General features: G+C 43.0%; 1 protein-coding gene across 1 annotated transcript in view; it reads left to right on the plus strand.

Moving 5' to 3' along the window:
* Positions 1 to 24,049, plus strand: part of LOXHD1 (lipoxygenase homology PLAT domains 1) — a 442,934-nt gene that overhangs the window by 110,426 nt on the left and 308,459 nt on the right. Inside the window, exon 8 of the mRNA XM_073680470.1 lies at positions 17,051 to 17,165. Within this exon, the coding sequence (XP_073536571.1) occupies positions 17,051 to 17,165 (115 nt within the window). The remainder of the gene's footprint in view (positions 1 to 17,050; positions 17,166 to 24,049) is intronic.

Genomic DNA, 24,049 nt, shown 5'->3' on the forward strand with positions numbered 1-24,049 from the left:
GCTGGCAGTAGGGCTCAACGTCATCAGGCGGTTTTTACATTGAAATGTCTGGGAAATGTGAGTCACACAGCTGAGGAGTTGTGGTCAGCTCTGGAGAACCAATTTCATGAATGGTTGTCTCCACTGGACCTGAAACCAGGGAAGGCCGTGTGCGACAATGCTGCAAACCTGGGTGCGGCCCTTCGCCGGGGCAATGTCACACACGTGCCTTGTATGGCTCACGTGTTGAACCTGGTTGTCCAGCAATTTTTAGCCCACTATCCCAGACTAGATGGCCTTCTGCAGAGGGCACGGTCGCTGTGTGCTCACTTCCGCCGTTCGCATCCCGCAGCTCAGCGACTTACATCTCTACAGAAGTCGTTGGGCCTGCCACTTCACCGGCTAAAATGCGATGTGCCTACCCGGTGGAATTCAACTCTGCACATGTTGCAGCGACTGTGGCAGCACCGACAAGCCCTGGTGCAATACGTTCTGACGTATAGCCTGGGCCAACGAGATTCAGAGGTGGGGCAAATCACGCTGGAGGAGTGGTCTCAGATCAGGGACCTATGCACCCTTCTGCACAGTTTTGAAATGGCGACGAAGATGTTTAGTGCTGACGATGCCATTATCAGCATGACTATTCCGGTGATTTACATGCTGGAGCACATGTTAAACAGAATTCGGAGTCAGGTGGTGGCACAAGAGGAGGTGGAGGAAGTAGAGGAGGAGGAGTTGTATGCGGAAGGGCTAACATCTGCAAGGTCCAGAAGGTCGGCAGCACCAAGGCGGCAGGCATGTGAGGGTGGGGGAGATGGTTTTACCAGGGCGCATGGTAGCAGCCAAACTAGTGAGGAAGGTGCATGGGCCCAGGAAGAAGTGGAGGACGAACTGATGGAAGACTCATCAGATGAGGGAGACCTTGATCACATTTCTGTTGTGCGAGGTTGGGGGGAGAGGACAGAGGAAGGAAGCATGATTGTTACCTCGCCACCAACACAACAGGGACTTGGTGCTCCTGGATGCGCAACACACATGAGTGCCTTCTTGCTGCACTACCTGCAACATGACCCTCGAATTGTGAGAATTAGAAATAATCCTGACTACTGGGTTGCCACACTGTTAGATCCCCGGTACAAAAGTAAATTTGCAGAAATTATTCCTGCCATAGAAAGGGATGCACGCATGCAGGAGTATCAGCAGAGACTGTTGCAGAATCTTACATGTGCTTTTCCACAAAATACCAGTGGTGCACATAGTGAATCTCACAGTTCCAACTTGCCAACCGTGGGACCGTCAAGTGTTCAGCACTCAAACCGTAACAGAACCACAGTATCTGCTGGTAACATCAATTTTGCGGAATCATTTCACCACTTTTTTAGCCCATCCTTTGCAAGGCCACAGGAGACAAGAAGTCTGACACATAGTCAACGCCTAGAGACGATGGTACAGGAGTATCTCCAAGTAAACATTGAAGCCACGACTGTGTCACTGGACCCTTGCTCTTTTTGGGCTTCCAATCTGGATAAATGGCCGGAGCTAGCCACTTACGCCTTGGAGATCTTGTCATGCCCCGCAGCCAGCGTTCTGTCTGAACGTGTGTTCAGCGCTGCTGGTGGTGTGCTGACAGATAAGCGCACGCGGCTCTCCACTGATAATGTAGACAGACTCACGTTCATAAAGATGAACAAATCATGGATCCGAAACGACTTTTCTACCCCTGTGTCATCCTGGGGAGAGTAAAAGCTTGATGATTGGTTAAAATCACCCTACCAACCGTTTTAAGCTTTCAAATTACTAATCATGTTTATCTGTATCTTGACTGGAAAATAATTTGGGCTTTGTAGCAGTGTGCAGCACTGATCCTATTAGGCCATCTATAATAAGCTCCACCAGATTTAAAATTAAAAATAATTTTTAGCTGCATCTAGCCCGGAAAATAATTTTGGGGCTCCGAGATGCGCAAGACACATAAGTGCCTTCTTGCTGCACTACCTGCAGCATGACCCTCATATTGTCAGAATTCGAAGTAATCATGACTACTGGGTTGCCACACTCTTAGATCCCCCAAACTTTTCGATCAACCTTTTCATTTTAATAAAGACCAAAAAATGGTCATTTTTGAAATTATAAGCATTAGCAGGTTGTTAGAAACTGAAATCAAACAGTTTTCAACTCAAAACTTTATTCTAGGTGATGTTACATTTTCACATAGGACCCCTTGTTCGAAAGGAGCTTCTGAACTCTCTCGTCCATTGAATTTGTCAGGTTTTGGATGGTTTCTGCTTCAATTGTTTTGCATGAGGACAGAATACCCTCCCAGAGCTGTTGCTTAGATGTGAACTGCCTCCCGCCATCATAGACACTCCTTTTAATGATGCTCCAAAGGTTCTGAATGGGGTAGAGGTCAGGGGAGCATGGGGGTCACACCATAAGTTTGTCCCCTTTTATGCCCATATCAGCCAGAGATGCAGATGTTTTATGTGCAGCATGAGATGGTGCATTATCATGCAGAAAAATGATCTTGCTGTGAAATACACGGTTCTTCTTCTTGAACCATGGCAGGAAGTGCTGTTTGAGAAAATCCACATACATTATGGAGTTCATCTTTAGCGCCTTCAGGGATCCTAAAGGGGCCGACAATCTCTCTCCCCATGATTCCAGCCCAAAACATTACTCCACCTCCTCCTTGTTGGCGCTGTAGCCGTGTTTGCGTGGGGTGTCCATCAACCAGCCATCCTCCACTCCATCCATCTGGACCATCGAGCGCTGCACGGCACTCATCCGTGAACAAAACAGTTTTGAAATCAGTCTTCATGTAATGTTTGGCCCACTGGAGCCGTTTCTGCTTGTGTGAAGTGGATAGAGGAGGTCGACAGGATGGCGTATGCACAGCTGCAAACCTCTGAAGGACCCTGCATCTTGTTGTTCGGGGGACGTTGGAGGCACAAGCAGCTTCAAAAACTTGTCTGCTGCTATGACAAGGCTTTTTTGCCGCTGCTCTTTCAACCTGACGTAATTGCCTGTAGGAAAGAGTCCTCAATTTGCCCTTATCAGCACGCACACGTGTGTACTGTGAATCAGCTACATACTTCTTGATTGCCAAGACACTTCATCCTGATCATCGCACAATGTTGATTGTAGTCATGCCTTGACCTAAACACTCCACAATTTGTTGCTTCTCAGCAGCCGACACATCCTTTTTCTTTCCCATTTTGGCAGAAAATGTAGGCTGCTTAATAATGTGAGAGAGCCTTCTTAAGTAGTCTTGCCTTTCATTGGACACACCTGCCAAACTAATTAGCACAGGTGTCTGCAATTGCTTACAGTGATATAAAGAGCCCTGACACACATCACCATCAATGAGTTTAACTGACAAACAAACAAATTCTTCCCTTATCACTCCTAAACACTTTTTGCATAATAATTTGGAACGCGGTGTACATGTGCTTTTCCACAAAACACCAGCGGTTCACGTAGTGAATCTTACAGTTCTAACTTGCCAACCGTGGTCTGTATGGAATTGTTCAATAAAGGGCCCAAAATTAAGATAACATAGATGGGAGAGGTCTCTATGAATAGGAATTCCTAAGTATTTGATACCCTGTGAGGGCCAGGCAAAGGGAAAGTTGGACTGGATGGAATCCTATATGGATTTGGGGAGGGAGACATCGAGGGCCTCAGACTTCGCTGCATTGATTTTAAAATTTGACCATGTAACAAAGTGATCTATTTCAGCCATAACAGCATGGATGGATATATGTGATTGAGTGATATATACTAGGACATCATCAGCAAATAGAGAGCACTTGTACTCGGTGCCTCCCACCTCAATCCACCTAATATTGGGGTTATGGCGAATTGATGAGAGCAGGTGCTCCGTCACTAGGATGTATAAGAGAGGGGACAGAGGACATCCCTGCCTTGTCCCATTGGTGATTGTGAAAGGTGATGAAAATGTTCTGACGCACCCCCTGGGCCTTGGGACACCCGGAGCCGGACCCTTTTTGGTGGATGCTGGTGGTTGTAGTCTTCGTGGCGGCGACCCGGTTCCGTGGCTCAGGGCGGTCAAACCAGTGGCGGAACTATTTATGTGGTTTTGATGTTTAAATGTCCGACTACGCCACCCGTGGATTGCGGTCAGAGTGAACCGCCGCTACAGGGCAGACCGCTGAGGCTGGTGTTGTGGGTGCAGCAGAGCGTAGCATAACTCCCCACGGGAGGAGTATAGCCTCAGGGCAGTGTATGCGGAGGATGGGGGTGATGGTGCAGGGCAGCAGCAGTAACGACACGGAGTCAGTGATGCAGTCCAGGGCCTTTACTCACAGTTCTTATTATCCAGACCACGTCTGCAGGTAACGGCTGCCCACGTCGTACTGTGCTCACCAGGTGAGGGGCTCAGACAACTCCCAGATAACTTTGGAGCACTTCACAGGACCCCCTTTGTGTGTCCTTTGTCTGGCCTTTCTTACCAACACTTCTGTCCGGCTGCCTCGGGCCTCCTCTTGGTAAACTTGGCGCCAGTTTCCCTGACCCTATGTGGTGCCTTCCTAGCGGGTGTAGCGAGGGGCTGCGCCACATAAAATGTCAGAGCCTCCGGTTTCTAGCTGAGGGTCGTTTCCTGCCTCCACTAGTTCGGGGACCGGTCTCCCCCTTTGGCCTGACCCCTCCACGCAGGTGGATTCGGGCGTGCGGTGGCGACTCGCCCGTCCGCACCCCTGGGATCCCTTCATTCCTCGTTCCTGGAGCCTTCTCCGCTCCTCTTCCTTCCTTCTCCCTCTTCCAGGCCTGGGCCTCTGTTACTAGGCCCGCCTCCGGAGCAGAGCTCATGCAGAGCCCCTGCTCCCTGCCACTTCTGCTCAGACTTCTCTGCACTGAACTAAGATGGTGCCCACCTTTTATACTCCCTTCTCAATGCACCCAGGAACTGCTTCCTCCCTGCTCCTGCACTACAGGGTTCCCCTTCCTCAGTGTTCCCTCCCACCACTCCAGCCAGGGACAGGGACTGTCGTGCCCATCTCAGAGGCATATTGGTCGCCCTGCCCCACGGCAATGTGGTGTAATGCATGCAGGTGTCGGGTCCTGATCCACACTCCATCCTTACCTGAGAGTGAGATATTACACCTCTGGGTGAGGTGCAATACGTCTGTAGCAACCGAGCCCTCAGGGTGCTACAGTTCCATTTATCTTCAGCCTAGGTGACGTATTGCGATACAGGGCCGTGATTTTGGCTATAAAAGGGTCCCCTAGACCCCTACCCCAAGCTTTTTAAGAGAATCATATATGGCGTGCCAGGAGACTCTATGGAATGCTTTCTCAGCATCCAACGAGAGTATCTAATTACAAATTTTTAACTGCATCTAGCCCAGGAAATACTTTGTGCCTAGTAGCAGTGTCTGCTAGTCAGCGGATTATCCCGGCTGTTAAGCAAGCTACACCACCTGTAGTTTAGACACTTAATTTTTTCAAAGGAAATGCTTCGGGACCATGGGATACTCAGTGAAGAGCATCAGGAGGCACCCCAAGGCATAGGGGCTGGGACTGGCAGTAGGATTCCTTGCGGTGGACAGCCGAGCTCGATCCTTATAAAAGCTTTTTAACTGCAGCAGCTTTAGTGGACGCTACTGGAGCTGGAATTACGCGGCTGCTGGCATGAGACTTGCCCTCCAATAGATCCTTGTAAATGGATTTAAAGTGTATTCATTCAAATTAGAGAGACAATTTAAATTAAAAAGCTTAGAGCTGCCTCCACCACAGGGGGGCTCGCTCGACCCACCAGCGGACAGGCACCAGTATTGGGAGAGGGGGGCTGGCCATCAGGGTTCACCGCGGCTCTGGCACAAACCCGGCGACACGGAGGTGGCACGGGCAGGAGCGGACTGGCCGTCTCGGCTTCTCACTTTTTGGATTTTAGAAGGGCATGACATGCTTATATCTGTGTCTCCCCCTCCTTTTACTCCTCCACCTCTTTTATTTTCGCATGACTATATGTACTTGTCACTTTTCCATGTGTTAGTTGTGTCTTCTGAGCAGTTTGTCAGCTTTTGGACACCTTTGAAGGTGTTTTCTATGTGTTTCTATGTGTTTTTGTTTGCCTGCCATTGGTTTTAACGGTGTTCGAAGGTGTTCGACGAACAGTTCGACGAACAGTTCGGCGAACACACGGGTGTTCGACAAACCGAACCGAACTCGAACACTACGGGGGTGGCTCAACACTACTCCAGGGGTAGTGAGGCACACTGTTTTATTCCTACTGTCCTTCCTCCGTAGGTTACTCCAGGGGTAGTGAGGCACACTGTTTTATTCCTACTGTCCTTCCTCTATAGATTACTCCAGGGATAGTGAGGCACACTGTTTTATTCCTACTGTCCTTCCTCCATAGGTTACTCCAGGGGTAGTGAGGCACACTGTTTTGTCCCTACTGTCCTTCCTCCATAGGTTACTCCAGGGATAGTGAGGCACACTGTTTTATTCCTACTGTCCTTCCTCCGTAGGTTACTCCAGGGCTATTGATGTTATGATCTGCTACAGGGACCAAGGAAAGACAGGAGATCTGTCCCCACAATAGAACTAAACTAGATCCCTACGATGTAACGGGGAACCTGATCCTGCGATCAGACCCGCTAAAGTCCTCGGCTAGTCTGTACGAAGACTCATAGAAGTGAGGGAGGGATCCCTACAAGAACTAGGGACTGGGATAAGCTGGACACCTCCTAGCAGAAATAGTAGCAGTCAAAGACAAACACACAACAAAAAGCATAGAGGTCAGAAGACCTAGCAAAACTAACAGAGAACGGCAACAGAGCACCAAGCTAGCTCAAGAGTAGTAAATACAATGAAGTCCAGCAAGGCCAGGAGGGCGGAGCTGGATTAAATAGGCAAAAATGGTCATGTGACCAGCAAACTAAAAAAAAACTAACAGGAGAGTTCTAACAGTACCCCCTCTTCTAAGAGGATCCTCCGGATCCCCTAGGCCCAGGCTTACCAGGAAACCTCATGTGAAAAGGTCTGACAAGTCTGGAAGCAGAAACATCATCCGCCCTCACCCATGAGTTATCCTCAGGTCCGAAACCCTTCCAAGCGACGAGATACTGCAAACTCCCTCTATACCGTCTAGAATTTAGGATGCGGGAAATTTCATATTCCCCGTCCTCCACCACCGGGGGAACAGTGGCAGAGGCGTCACCATCCGACACATCAGCTTTTTTCAACAGAGAAACATGAAACACCGGGTTAATCTTCCAGGACGTAGGAACCTGCAACCTAACAGCAGATTGGTTAACTATCTGAAGCACCTTAAAGGGCCCTACGAACTTGGGACCCAATTTTTTAGAAGGAATCCTCAATCGCAGATTCTTAGAGGACAACCAAACCATGTCACCAACAGCAAACAAAACCTCTTGCCGTTTCCTATCAAAGTACCTCTTAGATTTTTTGTTAGCCTCCTGAAGATTACCACGCACATCCGTCCAAACTCTCTCCAAATCACCGGAAAAACTCTCCTCCTCAGGCACAGCCGAAACCAATTTGGAGAATGACCCAAAAGACGGATGTCTCCCAGAACAACAAAAAAAAGGCGAACACCCAGCAGAAGAGGATGTATGGTTGTTAAGAGCAAATTCAGCAAGTGGCAGAAACTCAGACCACCCCTCTTGATTGTCTGCCACAAAACAACGCAAGAACTGCTCAACATCCTGGTTCTTCCTTTCTGTCTGGCCATTAGACTCAGGATGATATCCGGATGAAAACGACAAATGAACTCCCAACCTGTCACAAAAGGCACGCCAAAAACGAGCCACGAACTGAGGTCCCCTATCAGAAACAATGTCAGTAGGAACACCATGTAGTCTGACAATTTCCTTGACAAAGGCCTTAGCGAGTGTCTTAGCGCAAGGCAGTTTGATGAAGGGAACCAAGTGACACATCTTGCTAAAACGGTCCACGACCACACAGATGACCGTGAAACCTTCAGAGGGGGGAAGGTCAGTAATAAAGTCCATAGCCAGATGTGTCCAAGGTGCACTTGGAACCTCCAGAGGGCAAAGCAACCCCGCAGCAGGAGCATGCGAAGACTTGGATCTAGCACACACAGTACATTGGCGCACCCACTTAATGACTTCCTTCTGCCATCCAGGCCACCAAAAACTGCGACCCACAAGTCTCTTGGTCTCAGAAATTCCTGGATGACCTGCCAACCGAGACTCATAACACTCAACAAACAAATCTCTCCTAAAGGTCCTAGGCACAAACAACCTCCCATGGGGAGTGTTAGATGGGGCATTCTCCTGAGCTTTAAGAATCTCATCCTCCAAAACGGAGTCCAAAGCAGCAATCACAATACCTTCTTGTAAAATGCTCTCCTCTTCCTCCTCAACACCGACCATGGGAGAAAAGCTGCGAGACAAAGCATCCGCTTTAACATTCTTGGTACCCGGGATGTAAGTAACGGAAAAATTAAACCGCGAGAAAAAAAGTGCCCACCTAGCCTGACGGGCATTCAAGCGCTTGGCAGCATCAAGATAGATCAGATTTTTATGATCAGTGAAAACCTGAATGGGAAATTTAGCACCTTCCAAGAGGTGACGCCAGTGTTCAAATGCGAGTTTAATCGCTAGCAATTCCCGATTACCAATATCGTAATTAAGTTCAGTCTCAGAAAATTTTTTTGAAAAAAAGGCACAGGGATGTACTCCATCCTTGCTTTCCTGAGACAACACCGCACCGACCCCCACAGAAGAAGCATCAACCTCAACCAAAAACGGCTTAGTCTTATCAGGCTGCATAAGGATGGGAGCAGAGGTGAACCTCTCCTTTAGAAACACAAAAGCTTCAATGGCCTCAGAAGTCCACTGAACCGCATTAGCACCTTTCCTGGTGAGATCGGTCAGCGGTTTGACAATAATAGAATTTTTTTTTATGAATTTTCTGTAATAATTGGCGAAACCCAAAAACCTCTGTATCGATTTCAAACCAATAGGCCTAGGCCATTCCTGCACAGCTTGAACTTTAACCGGGTCCATCTCAAAACCTTCACTGGAGATAATGTAGCCCAAAAAACTAATTCTCTGTACAGCGAACTCACATTTCTCCAGCTTAGCAAAACACGAATTGTCCATTAATAACTGTAATACCTCACGTACGCTCCGCCAATGAGACTCCAGATCAGGCGAATAAATCAGAATGTCATCCAAATACACAACCACATTTTTGCCGATTAAAGGTCTAAGGATGTCATTAATAAGATTCTGAAAAAATGCTGGAGCATTGGTAAGACCAAAAGGCATCACCAGATTCTCAAAATGACCCACAGGAGTGTTAAAAGCAGTCTTCCATTCATCACCCTCCTTCATGCGCAACAAATTGTATGCCCTCCGGAGATCAATTTTAGAGAACCACTTGGCCCCCACTAACTGGTTAAATAAATCAGGAATCAATGGCAGTGGGTAAGGATTGCGTACAGTAATTTTATTAATCTCACGAAAGTCCAGACAAGGACGTAAACCGCCATCTTTTTTTTTTACAAAAAAAAATCCAACAGCCACAGGAGACTTGGAAGGCCTAATGTGACCGGCGGCCAAGCTTGTCTGTATGTATTCCTCCAAAGCCTTTCTCTCAGGAATAGTAAGATTAAATAAATGACTTTTAGGAAGAGTCGCTCCAGGGACAAATTCAATGGTACAATCATAGTCTCTATGGGGAGGCAAAATTTGTGACTCCTCCTCAGAAAAAACTCTCCAAAAATCCTGAATAGGTACAGGTAATTCCCCTTTTTCCACCGCAGCAATACGTCCGTTACAACACTTGTCATAACACTTAGGGCTCCAGGACTTAATTTCATTGGTAGACCAATCCAGTACAGGATTGTGCAATTTTAACCAGGGTAACCCCAATATTACTGGAGAAGGCAAATTATCCAATACCACCAAATCCAAATTCTCTTGATGAATACCATTAATAGTGAGGGGAAATTCACAGACCTTATGAGTAACACTCTTCAAGGGAGAGCCATCAACAGAAACCACAGCAATAGGGGATGACAAAGTTTTAGGTTCTAATCTAAGTTTTTCCAAGAATCCCCCATCAATCACATTCAGAGTAGAACCACAATCCACAAATACCCGAAATTCAATTAATTCATCCTGAGCAACGGTAGTAGCAGATAGGAATACTCCCTTAGAATTTAAACAGGCAATACGTGCATGACTGACCTTTTTTTTTTCTTTCTTCATACGAAGCACACAGTTCTTAATAAAATGACCAGAATTTCCGCAATAGAAGCACAAGCCTTCAGAAAGCCTGCGGTCTTTTTCCTGAGAGCGGGGTGCCATCGCCCCAATCTCCATCGGCTCTCCATTGTCAGCACAGACCCTCTCAGGACTCGGAGCTGACATAGCAGAGGATTTGCTCTCATTAACCCTTGCACGCAGTCTCCTGTCCACCCGTATAGCTAATTGCATTGCCTCCTGCAAGTTTCTAGGTGTGGGATAAGCAATCAGTAAATCCTTAACCCTTTCACCTAGCCCTGCAAGAAACAAGCTTTTCAAAGCTGAATCGTTCCACCCCACCTGGGCAGACCACCGACGGAAGTGAGAACAATATTTTTCCACATTACCTGATCCCTGCCTCAAACGTCTCAATTCAGACTCAGCAGATGAGACACGATCAGGATCATCGTACAACAAACCCAAAGCAGAAAAAAAACTATCCACTGATCTAAAGCACGGATCACTAGGTTGGAGAGAGAAGGCCCATCCCTGAGGATCTTTGCGCAAAAGTGACATTATGAACCCTATGCGCTGTGATTCATCACCAGAGGATCCGGGTCTCAAACGAAAATACAATAAACAAGCATTTTTAAAAGAAAAAAAATCTTGTTGTTCGCCAAAAAATAAATCAGGCAGACGTACCTTTGGTTCCACAAAATGTGCTCCAGAACAGCTACTCACGTGTTGTTGGAGCTTGGCCACCTCCAGAGAGAGTCCCTGCATGCGTTGAGCCAAATCTTGAACCGAGACCATGATGGAAAACTGGAGGTCTTTCCTTAGAGAAAATTTTTCTTTTTTTTTTTCTTTTAGGGCTGGACTTACTGTTATGATCTGTTACAGGGACCAAGGAAAGACAGGAGATCTGTCCCCACAATAGAACTAAACTAGATCTCTACGATGTAATGGGGAACCTGATCCTGCGATCAGACCCGCTAAAGTCCTCGGCTAGTCTGTACGAAGACCCATAGAAGTGAGGGAGGGATCCCTACAAGAACTAGGGACTGGGATAAGTTGGACACCTCCTAGCAGAAATAGTAGCAGTCAAAGACAAACACACAACAAAAAGCATAGAGGTCAGAAGACCTAGCAAAACTAACAGAGAACGGCAACAGAGCACCAAGCTAGCTCAAGAGTAGTAAATACAATGAAGTCCAGCAAGGCCAGGAGGGCGGAGCCGGATTAAATAGGCAAAAATGGTCATGTGACCAGCAAACTAAAAAAAACCTAACAGGAGAGTTCTAACAATTGAGGCACATAGTTTTGTCCCTACTGTCCTTCCTCCGTATGTTACTCCAGGGATAGTGAGGCACACTGTTTTGTCCCTACTTCAACGCGACCTAGCTTTAACGCTACAGTCCTCCTCTACAAGGATCCTTTTCCGGAAGGCCATCTCAGCAGTCACTTTATTTCAGGATCTCACTATCCTTTCTCCCCCCATCTCCTCTTCTTATGGATCACCCTAAGGGCAGCTCTGCTCACTTTGCACTTCTAACTTAAACTTGTACTAACTTCAAGAAGTCTCTTTCCCTAACATTAACCCCTCCCACTATGAGCTAGTCCCAAACATTAACTCTATCCTATATTATTCTAAGTCACTTCCTAAACTACCTATCTTATACACTGTACAATTTAATACCTTACTTTATATATCCTATACTGTACATTACAGACATCACACAGGAACATATTACATCATGATATATATACGAAGACGCATGACATAGAACACATTAAACAATAACATGTTGCAATTGGTGTCTTCAGGGGTAGGAACGCTGTAGCACAGTCCAACACCCTTTCGGTTACACAGAGGAGGACCCTCTTTTACCTCATTATTCCTCCCTGACTCGATGATGGGGTGCCAATGGATTGTCAGCTTAGGGACCTAATGAATGACCCTTGTCTGCCTTCTTATATAGTAGTGAATACATTTATACTGCACTGCACTACAGAAGTGCTGCGGAATATGTTGGCGCTATAGAAATAAAAATTAGTATTATTAGTATTATTAGTATTATTATTAATGAACCTGTTGTGACAAAGAAAAATACTTTTTTTTTGCGAAAATAACAAAAAATAAAAAATACAAAACTTTTTATCACTCCTCTCAATTTTGTAAATAATAAAAAATCCACATATTTGGTATTACCCAATTTGTTAAAGTCTAAACTAGAAAACAGTATAACATTATTTATCTCACACAGGGGAAAGACATAAAAAAAAAAATGAAAGAATTAAAAAGTTAATAACACTTTTATACAATTTTTCATCTTTTTTCGTCCTCTTAAAGAGGGCCTGTCACCAGGACAAAAGTGGTCAGTTTTTGGTTTTATTTTATTATGCTTTTTTTTTAACATCCGCCCTACGGGTTCCAGAGACATGGGCCTTTATATTTAGTCTTTTGTGTCTTTAATAGAGGGGCATTGCTTACAGGGTCAAAATACAAAACAACCTAAAGACATGCCCCTAGAGAATTCTATGAGCCACACCCTCTTGGCAAAGACCATAACAATTAGCATAATTGTTATGTATTAATGTATAATATTTAACTTTGCTACCTATGACTGTTGTATATGAACCTCTGAATTGTAAAGTGTTGCGTAAAATGTTGGCGCTATATAAATAAAGATTATTATTATTATTATTATTAATGGGTGCACTAAAGACAAAAGACAATATCTCTGAGACCATATGGCAGATTAAAAAAAAACAAAAACATATTTCTCAGAGGAACATTAGGAATAAAATAAGCTAACACTGGCCAGTTGTGTCTTAGTTACAGATCCTCTTTAATTGTAGAGGGATTGGAAGCGAGTCTATTTCCTGAGACCCCCACCAATCACTCAAAAACCCCCTGTGATCTACGCATTTCGGGAGAAGTCACAATCCCTGCCTGAGTGCACACATAGAGCGAAGTACGGATTCAATAGATAGCATAGACTCTTAGATCACGACCTGGACCCCCATCGATCTGCTTGCAATTAAGAGGACAAAAAAATATTAAAAATTGAATCACAGGTTTAGCTACTCTTTCATATTTTTCTTTTGCTCATTTTGACCTCTCCGCTTAAAAAAATGGGAATAAAAAGTGATGCAAAAAATCATACACACCCTAAAATGGAATCAATAAAAATGTAAGTGAGGTTAATAATATAACTTTCATCACAAAATCTTCAGTTTTACTCAAATTAGTTCATGCAGAAGTGAGTACACCCCACATGAAAAACTTCTACATCTAGTATTGTCTATGGCCTCCATGATTTTTAAAGACAGTACCAAGTCTTCACGTCATGGAATGAACAAGTTGGTGACATATTGCAACATCCATCTTTTTCCATTCTTCAAAGAACAAGCTCTTTTAGAGCCTGGATGCTGCATGGAGAGTGGTGATGACTTGTCTCTTCAGAATTCCCCATAGGTGTTCCATTGGGTTCAGATCAGGAGACAGTTGGCCACTGAAGCACTTTCACCCTGTTCTTCAGAAATACAACAGATTTGTGTTTTTGATCATTGTCATGTTGGAAAAGTACACGTCTATCAAAGGCACGGAGTGATGATAGCATCTTCTCTTTCACAGTACATCTGTGAATTTATGATACTATCTATGAAATGTAGCTCCCTGACACCAGCAGCCCTCATGTAACCCCACATAAAGACACTGCCACCACCATGAGTCATCTTAGGCATCATGAATTTAGAAAAATGTATGCCTACAGTAAAACAAGGTGGTGTCTGTGTGGAAAAAGATAGATGTAATATGTCGCCATCTTGTTCATTCCATACCTAGTAAACTTGGTGCTGTCCTTAATCACTTTCACCCTGTTGTTCTTCAGAAATACAACAGATTTGTGTTTTGGATCATTGTCTTGTTGGAAAAGTGCACGTCTACCAAGAACACAGAGTGATGGCGGCGTCTTCTCTTTCACAGTACATCTGTGAATTCATGATACCATCTATGAAATGTAGCTCCCTGATACCAGCTGCCCTCATGTAACCCCACATAAGGACACTGCCACCACCATGTCTCACTATAGGTATCATGCATTTAGAAAGATGAATTTAAAAAAAGTATGCCTACAGTAAAACAAAGTGGTGTCTATGTGGAAAAAGATAAATGTTGTAATATGTCCCCAACTTGTTCATTCCATACCTAGAAGACTTGGTGCTGTCCTTAAAATTCATGGATGCCGTTCAAAATACTAGATGTATTTTTTGATGTGGGGCATACTTATTTTTGCATCAGCTAATATGAGCAAAACTGAAGACTTTGCAATGAAAGTTATATTATTAACCTTACTTTCATGTTATGGCTTAAAAAAATGTTCTATGAAACTCAGTCTTGTCCAAATTTTGGAAATTGAACTTGTGCATATATATTTATTTGCTATATTTATTTTTATGCCATGTGTCTCCTAAAAGGTCAAAAAAACAACTTGGGTGATGTATGCTTGGAAAATGGAAATGCTTTTTTTCTGTGTACATGTGTTGTTCCTTTTTTACAGATCTAGATTGTAAAAATTAATAGGGTTTGTCTAACTTTGCTTTGGGTACATTTTTTTTTTTACTGAAAGAGAAAGTCTAACCATGGGCAGTATGAATCGGAGCCAGAGATGCGGTGTTTTCAGAGGTTGAAAAGCCGGCCGGGGACTATAGGGATGCAGTTAACTAGTCCTATGTGGTCCCCGACCGTCTTCTTGCCGACCTGCTTCAGTTGATTGACAGGTCTCTCCTTTGTGTGTACATGGGGATAGATCTGTCAGTCAAAGGGATCAGGGTGGGAAAAAGCCAGCTAAGAAAGTCATGCTGCCTATAGTTTGGGCATCATAAATATACTGATAGGTTCCTGTTAAATGCATGCATTTTTGGCAAAAAAAATATTTTTGATATCTGGTCTCATTGCAAATTTTTCACAATTTGACTTTTACTCTTGGATTCCTGCACATTCGACTTTAATGTGGTCTGTGGTCATAAATCAGCTGAGAGGAGCTCAGAAAAAGACAGATAAAAGAGTTACAAACTAAAACTGCAAAATAAGTAAATAAACCCAAAATACACTTATTTAGGTTGAAAAAAGATTCTCAAAAGGCGGACAACATCTTTTAAATGTAAAATACATCAATCATGAGGTGGCATAAGTTTCCCAAAATTTTCAGTGCCCCAAGCACTACATTGATTTGCACCATTTCATAAAATGATGTATTTTACAGCAATATTGATAAATATCCCAAGAATTAATCATCACCTCCGTCATGTCCCCTGTAAGATTGGAGGCCATGAGGTAGTGTGAACGCAGGCTAATTCTTCTGATAGGTACCCAAAGGAAAACCGGTCTAACAATCTGCACACTTCCAAATAAATATAGTACCCAAAGAAAAAGTGGAAGCAGATGCTACTTCACTAAAATGTAGTAAATCTTTATTTAGAATGAATTATTTATAAAAAGCCATTCAACAAGGAATTGTTATCATAAAGAGAAATTGACAAAAAGTGCCACGCCATTCCAGAGAGCATTCAGCATATAAAAATAGATATCACAATCCAGACAGACTGCTATCAGGGTTTGCACTATACACAAATCCTTGTTAGTAGATATAAAGTGTCATGTGAAAAGTAAACACATATAGTGCAGACTTAATACAATTTAAAGTGGCAGTGCAACAAGATCATATGGAGAGTCATAGGGAGACAATTAGAATGATGGTCTGATGTGATAAAAAATGGCATTTGGACTGTATACACATACAGTACAGACCAAAAGTTTGGACACACCTTCTCATTTAAAGATTTTTCTGTATTTTCATGACTATGAAAATTGTACATTCACACTGAAGGCATCAAAACTATGAATTACCACATGTAGAATTATATACTTAACAAAAAAGTGTGAAACAACTGAAAATATGTCTTATATTCTAGGTTCTTCAAAGTAGCCACCTTTTGCTTTGATGACTGCTTTGCACACTCTTGGCATTCTCTTGATGAGTTTCAAGGTAGTCTCTTTTATTATACTCACCTGGGGGGGGGGCAGTCCGGTCCGAGGAGTGTCACTCGTCTCGGTCCGGCGCCTCCCTTCTTCTTGCGATGCCGTCCTCCTTCTTGCTTCGTGTGGATGACTCGTCCCGTACATCATCCACACTGTCTCCCCGGCATCGCGCTCCTGCGCAGGCGTACTTCTCTGCCCTGACTAGGGCAAAGCACTGCAGTGCGCATGTGCCCGGGCTCTTCAACATTTCCGGGCGCCTGCGCATTGCAGTACTTTGCTCTGCCCACGATAGGGCAGAGAAGTATGCCTGCGCAGGAGCGCGAAGCAGGAAGGAGGGCGGCATCGAAAGAAGAAGGGAGGCATCGAACAAAGCCCAGCGACTCCCCTCGGACGGACCGCCCCCCAAGGTGAGTATAATAAAAGCTTTTTTTCTTGTCTTGCAGGTCTGGTTGGGGGCTTATATACAGCATTATAGAATGCTGTATATCAGGGCTGAAAGCTGGTGGCCGTATCTCATATCGGCCAAACCTGGTGACAGGTTCCCTTTAAGGACACTTCTTACTATATTTGTGTATAGTTGTGCAAGCCTTGATGGGAGTCTGTCTCATTGGATTGTGATATCTATCTTTGTATCCTGTATGCTCTCTGGAGTGGGGTGGCACTTTTTGTCACTTTCTCTTTTATGATAAAAATTCCTTTTATCAATAATGAATTCTGAATAAAGATTTACTACATTTTAGTGAAGTAGCATCTGCTTCCACTTTTTCTTTGGGTGCCTAACTCTTCTGATAATACTTATTGTCTTATTTTTTTTTTTTTTTAGTTTATGAAGTGGTCACAATCACCGGAGATGTCCGAGGGGCAGGAACGGACGCCAATGTCTTCGTCACCCTGTTTGGAGAGTTTGGGATTACTCCAAAGATTCATCTCACCAGCAAGTATGTGTTCATAAGAACTATGGTTTCAAGCTTGAGAATTAATTAAACATGGCAATATACCAGGGAATTATTTTCCAACAACGTCATCGGAATGTGATTTTATTCCTAACTAAAGGTCCATACGTGTAAATGATTAAAATATATATTAGTTTTCCCATCTGCTGACACCTAAGGACAAAACTGTGTACTATCGAAAAGCACAGCATATCGCTTTACAGCCTACAGTAAACGTGATCACTTGAATGTTATTACTTTATCTTACAACTAGGGTGATCTTCTAGGGTAGGCAGGTGGTGTAACAGGGTGTCATCTTGGGATGGTTGATGATATCACTGTCCAAATAATATCTTTTGGTCTGTGTTCAGGCTCGGACTGGCCCACAGGAGAACAGGAGGATCCTCTGGTGGGCCATCACCCTCTTATATGAGCAGTACTTGGCACTATATACTTGAATCACTATGTACAGACAAAGGCAGCATCTTATTCATTTGACAATCTACCCAGTTTATTGTTATATAAATTTGTGATTGAGGATAATGTCACATTTGCATGTAGCTGAAAAGTGGGACCCTGGAGTTGGTCACTGGTGGGCTCTTGCCACCCCAGTCCGACACTGTCTGTTTTAACTGTATGGCACCCATCTGATGTCATAAAGAAATTGGAATAGGGAAGGGGCTGTTTATGAGGACTGCCTTCAGGAAATAAATCATTATACATTATTCAGTTGAAATCTAAAATTAAAATATGTTCTTGAAGAAAGAGTCCCTTAAAGAGGTTTATCCCATAAATAACATATATGATATATGATAAAAGTAGGATTCCTGGATGGTCTGATCTCAGGAATGAAAGGACCCAATGTCACTAGTGGTAGTGAGCATGTGCGACTACCGCTCCTATAGGAAGTGAGTTGACTGCACATGCTCAGTACCACTTTGCTCACACAATCTTGTGATTGGTGGGAGAATCGCAGTATTCAGAACTCCAGCGACCATAATGTTTATCCTGTGGATAGGTGATATATGTAGTTTATAGGGCACCCAAGCTTTGTTGTAGATTTTAAGAGCTTTTAGATAGGGCTTTAGACCTGAAATGTGTCCTACTAGATGAACGCTAAAAAATGGGAAATTGGAAAGTTTTATGAGTTTAGATATTTATTAAAACGCTCTTGACACCCTATAGGTATTTGTCATAGAGCGCCTCACTTATGGCTTCCCTCACAAGTGAGATTTTAAGAACACGGCGCCAAATGGACAGTCATGTGACAGCCGCTCCCGTTGTTTATAAGTAAATGCCTTCCTGTCTGTAGTCAGGAAAGGAAAGAGCCCAACCCAGGACCTTTGCGTGGCGGCTACATATACATTAAGACCACCCCCCCATCCTGAAAACCGCTATAGGTTCCTAAAGGTATGTGCCCATGATGCAGAATTGAAGCAGAAAATGTCTGCATCGTTTCTGCATGTTCTTGGCAGTGAAAAACGCTTGCGGATTTTGCACGCGTTTTTGACACATTTTTACATGCTGATTTGACTTGCGTTTTTCAAATGCATTGGGACCTGAAATCCTCATGCAGAAACGCACAAATAATGGACATGCTGCGGATTTTTCTGCAAGGAAAATCCACTGCGCAGCATGGGCACAGAACATGCAGATTCTCATTGGGGATCATGGGGCACGGATTACCAAGCATTTTGCAAGCGTTTACGCTGCGGAAATTCCGCAGCAAAAATGCTTGAAAAACAAATGAATTACGCGTCTGCAAGCTGCATAACCTGTTGATATAAATGCTGCTGAAAATGAAGTTTGTTTTTATTAAATAATAAATTAAATGTAAATCATAATAATATAAAAAAATAAATAATAATAAGTGTATTTTCTTTTTTTATTTTGCCACTATTAATTTTTCACACAATGATAATTTTTACTTGCAGCACCCTATGTGACCACATGGTGTGCTGTTTAGAGGAAACTCTTCTAATCGGGAGACAGAACAAAAAGTACCCTCATGGAGCTCCACTTTATTTATTACTTTATACTGCCATCTAGTGTCAGAAATGTTTAGTACAGCAATTTACTTTTTTTTTTATGTTTCTTCACCCTTATGATAATTTGTGATGTCATTTGTGTAATATGCGTTGTTAAAGTTTGTATAATGATGTTTTATCCTTGTTACAGCACTGACAAGAGGTAACCGCACTGTCCTGAGTGTTAGGAGCAGTCAGGCGACCCTTACACTCTGTACAGAAACTGAAGTGGGACTGGTAAAGAAAATATATGGGATTTCTAAAGCCTTTTTTTTTTTTTTTTGCCATACACTTGGAATTAGAGTTTAGTCTCTAATCACTATCTGCCGGAGGGCTTGCTTGGGTGAGCCGGCACAATAAGCCGCTTGCTCATTGCCTTGTGTGAGAATAAGGTCAGTGATTAGTCATGTCGAGGATTAAGAGGCTGGACGCTTACCCAGGAACTGATAACGTCATTTCTTTTCCCCATTAAACCCTTTTGAATGATGTGGTTTTAATAAGTTTTCAGGCCAGTAAAGTGCCACTCCGGAGCAGTTTAATCCTTAAAATGCGCCTTAAATGTTTCACATTAGGAGTAAATGAAAGCGAGAATATTTTGGGAGTCTCTCTGCTCACAGACAACCTCCTAGGATGCAGCTTTCACATACAGATTTGTAGAATATAACACTCCAAAAGAAATATCCAGTGAAGCAGACTTAAAGAATATCTGTCGTTTTAATTTTTATTCCATAAATCAATAGTACACTTGAAAATAAGAAACTTTATAACATATTATATCAGACAAATGTGCTTCTTTCTCCTCCTGGATTGGAGTAAAATCTGCAAGATGTGTCTCCAGTGGATACATACTTTCCCATTACTGAGATAGGGGATGACAGTTGGTGCTCATAAAGTTCTATGGAGAGGAGCGGGAGGAGCTAGAGGAAGACACAGACATTCTGCTGCAAGTTCTCCTGAAATGACAATTACATTTTAAATATGATGTTTTCAAAATATATTAGTAAAAAAAAAAAACATTTCTCAAGTTTCTAACCTCTTGAAAAGCAAACGCTGCTTATAGGGATCTCTAAAATTACAAGCGGGCAGTGCAGTAATGTTTCATGCTAATTACATGCTAGGTGGAGCTACTGAGCACTAATTTTCCTCTTTTTTTTCTAGTATATATATGTGTGTATATATATATATATATATATATATATATATATGTGTATATGTTTATACATACGTATATATATACCAACACGTATAGATATAGAAATATGTGTGTGTGTCGTGAAAAATTACAGAATTATTAATTTCACATCCATGGCAAAAAAAAAAGAAAGTAGGAAAAGAAAATCCATGTATTTTCAGATTACTCATTGACTTTATATGAGCATGCTGCTAATCATTTTTTCTTTTTGCACAGGAAGATATTGAGACTACCATGTACCATACCCCATAAGAGGACTGGAATTACAGCAGTGCCCTAATACTTAAGGGGTTCTCCACATAAATTTAATTTTAGGAATATCTGATTGATACTGCGGCCTGAGATCGGGGACCGCCATGGCACGATTTTAGCCGAGCTGCTTTAAACCATTTCAGCCACAATTTATGCAGCTGGTTAATAGAAAGGCACTGCCAATACAGATAATGCCAGGAAATTACAGGATAAAGCAATCTGTAGGTCTCACCCAAATACTCTCTGGACAAAAAAGTGTGTGTCACAGTAACATAATAGTGTATGTCACAGTGCCCCAATAATAGTGTATGTCACTGTGCCCCTATAATAGTGTATGTGACAGTGCCCTTATAATAGTGTGTGTCATAGTGCTCCTATAATAGTGTGTGTCACAATGCCCCTATAATAGTGTGTGTCACAATGCCCCTATAATAGTGTATGTCACACTGCCCCTATAATAATGTATGTCACAGTGCCCTTATAATAGTATATGTCACAGTGCCACAATAATAGTGTATGTCACAATGCCCCTATAATAGTGTGTGTCACAATGCCCCTATAATAGTGTATGTCACAGTGCCCCAATAATAATGTATGTCACAGTGCCCCTATAATAGTATATGTCACAGTGCCCTTATAATAGTGTGTGTCACAATGCCCCTATAATAGTGTATGTCACAGTGCCCCAATAATAATGTATGTCACAGTGCCCCAATAATAATGTATGTCACAGTGCCCCTATAATAGTATATGTCACAGTGCCCTTATAATAGTGTGTTTCCCAGTGCCCCAATAATAGTGTGTGTCCCAGTGCCCTAATAGTGTGTGTCACAGTGCCATAATAATAGTGTATGTCACAGTGCCCCAATAATAGTGTATGTCACAGTGCCCCTATAATAGTGTGTCCCAGTGCCCTAATAGTGTGTGTCACAGTGCCCCTATAATAGTGTATGTCACAGTGCCCCAATAATAGTGTATATCACAGTGCCCCTATAATAGTATATGTCACAGTGCCCTTATAATAGTGTGTGTCCCAGTGCCCTAATAGTGTGTGTCACAGTGCCATAATAATAGTGTATGTCACAGTGCCCCTATAATAGTGTATGTCACAATGCTCCTATAATAGTGTATGTCACAGTGCCCCTATAATAGTGTATGTCACAGTGCCCCAATAATAATGTATGTCACAGTGCCCCTATAATAGTGTGTGTCACAGTACCCCTATAATAGTGTGTGTCACAGTTCCCCTATAATAGTGTATGTCACAGTGCCCCAATAATAATGTATGTCACAGTGCCCCTATAATAGTGTGTGTCACAGTACCCCTATAATAGTGTGTGTCACAGTGCCCCAATAATAATGTATGTCACAGTGCCCCAATAATAATGTATGTGTCACAGTGCCCTTATAATAGTGTATGTCACAGTGCCCCTATAATAGTGTATGTCACAGTGCCCCTATAATAGTGTATGTCACAGTGCCCCTATAATAGTGTGTGTCACAGTGCCCCAATAATAATGTATGTCACAGTGCCCCAATAATAATGTATGTGTCACAGTGCCCTTATAATAGTGTATGTCACAGTGCCCCTATAATAGTGTATGTCACAGTGCCCTTATAATAGTGTATGTCACAGTGCCCCTATAATAGTGTGTGTCACAGTGCCCCAATAATAATGTATGTCACAGTGCCCCAATAATAATGTATGTGTCACAGTGCCCTTATAATAGTGTATGTCACAGTGCCCCAATAATAATGTATGTCACAGTGCCCTTATAATAGTGTATGTCACAGTGCCCCAATAATAATGTATGTCACAGTGCCCTTATAATAGTGTGTGTCACAGTGCCCCAATAATAATGTATGTCACAGTGCCCTTATAATAGTGTGTGTCACAGTGCCCCAATAATAATGTATGTCACAGTGCCCTTATAATAGTGTATGTCACAGTGCCCCAATAATAATGTATGTCACAGTGCCCTTATAATAGTGTATGTCACAGTGCCCCAATAATAATGTATGTCACAGTGCCCTTATAATAGTGTGTGTCACAGTGCCCCAATAATAATGTATGTCACAGTGCCCTTATAATAGTGTATGTCACAGTGCCCCAATAATAATGTATGTCACAGTGCCCTTATAATAGTGTATGTAACAGTGCCCCAATAATAATGTATGTCACAGTGCCCTTATAATAGTGTGTGTCACAGTGCCCCAATAATAGTGTGTGTCCCAGTGCCCTAATAGTATGTGTCACAGTGCCACAATAATAGTGTATGTCACAGTGCCCCAATAATAGTGTGTGTCACAGTGCCCCTATAATAGTGTGTGTCACAGTGCCCCTATAATAGTGTATTTCACAATGCTCCTATAATAGTGTGTGTCACAGTGCCCATATAATAGTGTGTGTCACAGTGCCCCATAATAGTATATGTCACAATGCTCCTATAATAGTGTGTGTCACACTGCCCCTATAATAGTGTGTGTCACACTGCCCCTATAATAGTGTGTGTCACACTGCCCCTATAATAGTGTGTGTCACACTGCCCCTATAATAGTGTGTGTCACAATGCTCCTATAATAGTGTGTGTCACACTGCCCCTATAATAGTGTGTGTCACACTGCCCCTATAATAGTGTGTGTCACACTGCCCCTATAATAGTGTGTGTCACAATGCTCCTATAATAGTGTGTGTCACACTGCCCCTATAATAGTGTGTGTCACACTGCCCCTATAATAGTGTGTGTCACACTGCCCCTATAATAGTGTGTGTCACACTGCCCCTATAATAGTGTGTGTCACACTGCCCCTATAATAGTGTGTGTCACACTGCCCCTATAAGTGCTCACTCACACTGGTGTATAAATCAGATGAGTGCAATGCGAGAAAACATGGCATTGCACTCTGACCAATGTTAGTAAATGAGTCAGTGCTCATCTGCAAGTTTTTTTATCAGCTTGGATTGGACTGAGAAAAAAAACACAGCATGCTGCGATTGTCTGCGAGAATCGGATCGCACTCGCCAATGCAAGTCAATGGGTGCACACAAAAAAAAAAAAAAATCGCACGGCACATGACTGGTTAAACTTACTGTTATTGTGAATGGTTAAGCAAGTTGAAGATGAAATTATCTCTGAAAGACCTAAAGTTAAAGATGACATATTTCCATGGGCTGATGTAGTAGTTTGGGCATCCTGCATGGTTAGTACCTAGTAGCGCCCCCTTTTGAAAGTATCACAGCTTGTAAACGCTTTTTGTAGCCAGACAAGAGTCTTTCAATTCTTGTTCGAGGGATTTTCATTCATTCTTCCAGTTCTGTGAGATTCCTGGGTCGTCTTGCATGCGCTGCTATTTTGAGGTCTAACCACAGATTTTCTTTGATGTTCAGATCAGGGGACTGTGAGGGTCATTGTAAAACC

The sequence above is a fragment of the Phyllobates terribilis genome, unplaced genomic scaffold, assembly GCF_046119375.1.
Source record: "Phyllobates terribilis strain yellow unplaced genomic scaffold, ASM4611937v1 Scaffold_1__5_contigs__length_1240528914, whole genome shotgun sequence".
Classification (NCBI taxonomy): domain Eukaryota; kingdom Metazoa; phylum Chordata; class Amphibia; order Anura; family Dendrobatidae; genus Phyllobates; species Phyllobates terribilis.